This window comes from Vanessa atalanta, chromosome 1 (assembly GCF_905147765.1).
Source record: "Vanessa atalanta chromosome 1, ilVanAtal1.2, whole genome shotgun sequence".
Taxonomy (NCBI): Eukaryota; Metazoa; Arthropoda; class Insecta; order Lepidoptera; family Nymphalidae; genus Vanessa; species Vanessa atalanta.
In genome coordinates, this window is record NC_061871.1 from 13,559,780 (window position 1) to 13,566,079 (window position 6,300).

Sequence of the window (6,300 nt, forward strand, 5' to 3'; positions counted from 1 at the left end):
TTTAATCTATTTTATTTGACAGAAATCCATACTTTGCAGTTTGAGCTTTCCGATTCCCAATTCCTATTCCAAATTTAAATAGAGGAGTAACTGCATTCAACTGTTTTAATTAATTACTATTAATCAACATGGCTGGTGCAGTCGCTAAAGTGCCTGTACTAATTAACAGTAAGTTTTTGTTATTATTTGAAATTCGTAAATTTCTTAAGTTATGTAATTTTTGCGGAGAAATAGGTTATATTTTTACAGATTGATTTCAACCTATTTTTTACTTTTAAATTTTGTATATTGAATACCTTTAAAAATAAGATTAATCAATTTTCAGCGGCTATTGCCAACTTCAGGCCCAAATTTAACATCTTCATGAAATACGCAAAGGTCGAATTGGCACCACCAAAACTTGGCGAAATCCCTCAGATTAAAGCTGGCATTGGAAAATTGATGAGTAGCGCTAAGAGCGGATCATGGAAACAGCTGACTGTCAAGCAAGCCACTCTTAATACCCTAGTTGGGTTTGAGGTGCTGTTTTGGTTCTATGTTGGAGAATGTATTGGAAAGCGTCACATTGTCGGTTATAAAGTCTAAGTTTTTGTTAAGTGTACAACTGTAGATACAATGTATGGCAAATTAAATTATTAAAAAGGAAAATATGTATTTATTGTAGCTGCTTTTACAGCATGTCCCATCATTTTCATCCACACTAGTAATAAAACAATTTTTAAGGTTTACTTAATTAAAACTAAAAATAAGTACACAGATAATTTAAAACAAAGTAATATTTTATTATTCTTTTTTAATATTTGATTATTCTTTGTCTCAAAGGTATTAGAGCATGTTATATTATAATATTCCTTAAATGTTAAGGGAATTTTAATTAAATAAAATGAAGTAGTAACCAAACATATTTAATACTAATGCCTACATTTACAACATAAAATATATATTTTTTATAAAGGTGCACATAGTTCCATAAACTTATAAGGATTGCAAGCACTAGCGAGCTTGAGTTCACCTTCTGTTTCAGGAGGGCCTCGCAACCAAAGCCTGTCTCTATAATAACTAGCACAGCTCATAAATTCCCGTTCACTGTATCTCCCAACTTCTACGGGAACAAAGGGATCTATGTGTTCAAATCCCTGAAAAAATTTAATGTAATTTGTTAATGATGCATTTTTCATTAATTAATAGCAGTTTGTGAAAATAAATAAAATCTGAGTATGTATTTTGTCTCCTTTAAAAATGAAATATACTTCAAAAAATTCAATTAAATTAGAACCTTTTTGTAAAGTAGATATTTAGGCAAATGACTCTCCTGGTGATCTTGTGACACTCCCAATTGGTCGGCTGTAAGAATGATAACACCATTTACCTACAAAAAAAAGCAGGTATAACATCTATTTGCCTATTTGGTAACTATATGTTTACTAATTTAAACTTAAATTGAAAACTAACCCAATCATTTTTCGTAAGTTCCATAAATGACTTAGTTAGAGTGACTTCTTCAGGAGTAACTTTTTTCTTAGTTGGTGTGCTGAGCCTCGTGAGTGGATAGAAAAATGTGTTAAAACCATCTATAGCTACAAATGTTTTGCATCTGAAACATAAAGGTGGGTGGTCAACATATTAAGTAAATTTTTACTTTTAGGTATTCATATCCACTAAATTATTATTGATGACAATATCTTAATATTGGAAAATTTATTAAAATTTATTTAAAATTTATTAACCATCTCCATAATGACCTTTATGGACATCAGAACTAACAACACCACTCAAAGGCAAGACAGTGTTTAATCCTAAGCCAAATTACAAGCTACTACTGAGACTATCTTCAACTAACAAAAAATTACGACACCTTTTTGGACTTGGCTTAATTGGAGATTTGAATACAGGATTACAAGTTACATTATCCTCATAAAAAGCTAGAAAAGGTGAAAATAATGAATAAAGTTGTTTCTCACTGTTTACTATTTGATAAAATTTTAATTTCGCTAATGAGCGCTTCAATGACGTCACAGGCGTATTTCACACGTGTAATCCCGTGCTCAATTAACTCTGCTAATGGCGCACCTTCGGGAGTCTTCTCACGTTTGCTCCATACATAATCTTTCGAAATTTTTAACTGTAGAAGAAAAAATATATATATTTTTACACAAATATCGAAATTAAGTGTTATAACCTTGTATAAACAATGGTAACTAATGTAGCAATCTAACCACTGGGACTCAACAAAATTGTTTAACTTAAATAAAATAGTTGAATCTATGAAAATTTTTATAATTGATCTTCACTTACATTACCCTTCTTTAGCAGAACTTGGTTTTGCATCTTAAAGTGGAGTAGCCATGCTGCACCATCAAGAGGTAAGTCAACAAGGCCTTCATGAGTTGGTGAATTAGACATCTCTTTGTGGCGTGGCACACGTCGTAGCCATTCCGATACTACAAAATTTAGACATATTTTTTATCAATTTTTATTTTTAAAAATATGTATAAACAAGCATCCTATAAAATAACCTGCTACAATTTAAAAAAAAAAGCACTTAGAAAATGAAATATATTATATTACATTTAATTTAAAAATATTTTTTACTTCCATTAATAGTAATAAGATTAACTATTATACACTGGTTCTTTATTACAGTTGCTAAAGTTGCACAGTATAAACAGTCTGCTTATCCCTTGTATAGATTAAAAAATATAATAAAGGATTTATTTCATTGCAAAAGTTATGCCAGCAAATTTAGCTTTGATTTACAAATATGTAATATTCTACTTACCCCAAGGAACATGGACTATGAGATATCCATCTTCATAAGCATAATGGAGTAGGTGGGCCAAAGTCAGTGACTTGCCAGCACCTATCTCACCATCTGATATTGCTAAGGGTTATTATTTTATAAATACAGTAATATTATGTTAAAGGTCAAGAAAGGAGATTTCTTTCATATATATAATCAGAATAGTTTTGTTAACAGTATTTTTATTAGTAGTAGGTAAATTTAAAACATTGTTTTTATTTTGTTTTGGTATGCAATTTACTTGCAGACCTATTAAAATTTCCAGTTTTGAGATAATATTAAAAAGGATACATAACATATACCGAATAACTGGTTTGTCAAAATCTGTTGCTTTAATACAGTTAATAATATCCAGAGCAGGAAGACGAACCATCAGGGACGTTTCTGTGAAAGTCTTAGTCTGCTTCATGTAGCTTTTTGGAAGTCCACCGTGGCCAAACAATTGCTTACACACATCATTGTTCACTGTATAAAACAATCCTATTTGATTTTCGTTTTGTTGAGACTAAAAAAAAATAATAATATGAAGCTTTAATTCAAATTTAAGATGTAGTTATCTTATGTTATTATACCAAAGATATTATAATTACTTTTTAAAACAATTCAATTCAACATAATTATTTGAAAAATATCACTTACAGGTGAAGTTTCTGTTGTTCTAAAGGTAACCGCCTGAGAATATCGCCGCGACAAAAATCTTAAATTACGAGATAACATTGTTTTTTACTTGATGCTCAATAAAAATTAAGCTTATATGTTAATAATACAATTGAAAGAGTTAAATCAATATTTCTGAATCATAACCTACAATTCAAATAGTCAAATACAACTTTTAACCATAGAAAATAGAAACAATAATAAGAGCTGTCAATGTCATAAAATTGTTATCTCTATACTATACTTTCTGAAAAGGCAAAAATGTTATATAGATTATAGATACGTCAATAGATACGTTTTTTACGAAATACGTATTTAAAGATAAAAATAATACCAACACTCAAGCTTATTTTATTTAAATATCTTCATATAGTTAGTATTCGTTATCTGAATTTGTATAGTGTGAACATCATGTTTTGATCATTGTTTCAATTAAAATATAGCCTATAGTGATTTTGTTTTAGTTTCATAGTAACTACTGATGAATCACAAAAAAACATTTATTTCAAGAATCATATATGTATATATTTTTAATTACTATTTTATATTATACTAGCGACCCTATATATATAATATTTAGCAATCTAACAAAAAACCGTACAAATTTCTAACTCTTAAAGTTACTGAAAGTTTCTGATTCTCAAAAAATATTCTCGTTTAATTTCCTCAAGAACCTTCTACACAACATAAGAAAAATTAAATAAAGGCGAATTACATAGATAATATCGGTCTTAAGTAGCATACATAAAGGGAAATCGGTATTCATAATCAAAATATATATTTTAATATGAAACGATTATGAAGAAACCTTTAATTATGTAAAAAAAATAAAAACAATCTGTAGCCAAAATGAACATTTAATTCATAAAAATATTCATGTTCTGTAATTACATTAATAAAAAAAAAATTATAATTTTTGTTGCTGCCTTCTTTTTTTGAAAAGACTTTTTGGTCTATCTTCACTATCTACCTTATTTTGTTTCTGATCAGTTTTTTCTATAACATCATTGATACAAATTGTCTTTTTTTCAATTTTTTTAATTGATCGGGTTTTATTTTGCATCTCGGCATAAATTAAATTGTCATTTTGGATATTAACATTACCATATTTGGATTTCCTTAAAATTGATATTGTTGCATTAGCAAATAGATTTGGGAAGGCATCATATATATCGCTAGGTTTTGTGATACCTTTCTTTGGATCATATGAGTCTTTAGATGATTCAAAGTCTGAATGCTTAAAATTGATGTCTATTGTGTCATTGTCTTCTTCATCAGCAAATGTAATGCTTTTTTTAATACTGTTTGACTTCTCACCATGTTCACTACCATCATCACTGCTTTCTTCTAAAATATCATCCAACCTAAAAAGGAAATTAAATTATTGTCTTGTTTCATCCTTAGATATTATATGAATTTTACTAAAAGCAATATACCTCTCCATTTCATCTTCCAGCTCATCGAGTTGTTCTATTTCATCTAATCTAGATAATAAATCATTTTCGGTTTTACTTGGAACCCGTTGCCTATTTTTTATTTCAGTTAATTTAATTTCCAACATTTTTTGTCTATCTATAACTTGCTCTAACAAATCTATTTTGGACGTCTGTTTGGGAATATTATGAGTAATATGCGCTTCTTGTTGTTCTTTTTTCTCTGTTTCAATATTACTTATGTCATCTTCTTTTATAATAAAAGAATCATAACTGTTTTCTTCACTTTCATCAATACTACTATCGTGTTTGGTTGTATGTTCTAATTCATTTTCTAGTTCTTCCTGAAGTTCAAGTTCTTCTAATCTCAACCACAGCTCCTCATCAGTCATTTGATTTTTTGAATCTTCGTGTGTTTTGCTGTTATTCTGTTTGTATTGTTTCACTTTCTCTTTGTGATGTTTCCTCCACGCCATGTCCTCTTCCTCACTGCATACCTCAATTAAATTTTGACCAGCATTCTCATAAAGATTTTCTTCACCAAATGAGACTTGCTTTTCAAGGTATCCTTTTTCTTTATAGTACTCTTCAAGTTTAGATTTTGCATCTGTTGAAATAAATAATTCTTAGAATAATATTCTAGATCATCTAAATAAAAATGCTTAAAGAGTAACCTTTAATTCTATGTTGTCTCAAAATCTCAGCCTGTTTAATGGAACATTTCGTGAAGTAGTCAGCGCCGAGTGCTACAGTTACTTCATTAGTGTGTTTTAGATCTCCTCGAAATAATATCTTGTTTCCTATAGGAACTAAAATTGGTACTTTTAATTTTTCACAATATACAGTGAAATCTAGGTTATTCAGATTCTGTAAATAGTCTTCCCAAAACTGAATGTTCTTTTCATTTTCAAGTAAACTCTGTAAATTTAAGATTTTTGATGTAATATACATTTTTAAGTTTAATTTTGCTTTTAGTTACATTTTACTTACTTTTCTATAAATATCTCTGAGAATATTCATTTTTTCGATAAAGAATATAACTTTACATGCACGTTAAATTTGAAACAAAACAGAAATATGAACAACCCTTAAAATTTAAAACTATATAGACATAAAACAGATGATTTTGACGACTCGACTATGTTGACAGTAGAATGATAAATTGACATTTAAGTTTCAGTTGGAAAATTCTGTACTTTTAGATTATCATTAATTGTGAATAAAGTTATATAAAGGCCGAGAAGTAAATATTACGTGTAACTATTTCGAAAATATTGTATTTTTTTTAATTTACCTTTACAAGAGTATTATTTTGTGTCTAAATTATGATATTTTAATTAATCAATACTTAAAGTTTTTAAACATGACTACTTATGTCAGTTTTATAATGCCAACCTATCCAAAAACTAC

The 6,300-nt window shown here is 28.5% G+C and overlaps 3 protein-coding genes across 3 annotated transcripts; 1 reads left to right on the forward strand and 2 right to left on the reverse strand.

Annotated features, from left to right (window-relative positions):
• The first annotated feature begins 1 nt into the window (after position 1).
• Positions 2 to 648, forward strand: LOC125067734 (ATP synthase subunit g, mitochondrial). The gene is made up of 2 exons (XM_047676474.1): positions 2 to 168; positions 326 to 648. Exons 1-2 carry the CDS (start codon positions 129 to 131, stop codon positions 583 to 585), a joined length of 300 nt encoding a protein of 99 aa, XP_047532430.1. The 5' UTR covers positions 2 to 128; the 3' UTR covers positions 586 to 648.
• A 241-nt stretch (positions 649 to 889) lies between these two features.
• On the reverse strand, positions 890 to 3,641 carry LOC125067726 (28S ribosomal protein S29, mitochondrial). The gene is made up of 8 exons (XM_047676462.1): positions 3,440 to 3,641; positions 3,092 to 3,305; positions 2,780 to 2,872; positions 2,296 to 2,441; positions 1,962 to 2,122; positions 1,453 to 1,594; positions 1,277 to 1,369; positions 890 to 1,136 (listed from the first exon to the last, which is right to left on the reverse strand). Exons 1-8 carry the CDS (start codon positions 3,515 to 3,517, stop codon positions 948 to 950), a joined length of 1,116 nt encoding a protein of 371 aa, XP_047532418.1. The 5' UTR covers positions 3,518 to 3,641; the 3' UTR covers positions 890 to 947.
• Positions 3,642 to 4,342: 701 nt separating this feature from the next.
• Positions 4,343 to 5,991, reverse strand: LOC125067718 (unconventional prefoldin RPB5 interactor). Its single transcript, XM_047676449.1, has 4 exons — positions 5,881 to 5,991; positions 5,565 to 5,808; positions 4,894 to 5,497; positions 4,343 to 4,821 (listed from the first exon to the last, which is right to left on the reverse strand). The coding sequence occupies exons 1-4, from the start codon at positions 5,908 to 5,910 to the stop codon at positions 4,365 to 4,367; spliced, it is 1,335 nt and encodes a 444-aa protein (XP_047532405.1). The 5' UTR covers positions 5,911 to 5,991; the 3' UTR covers positions 4,343 to 4,364.
• Between the last annotated feature and the right edge of the window lie 309 nt (positions 5,992 to 6,300).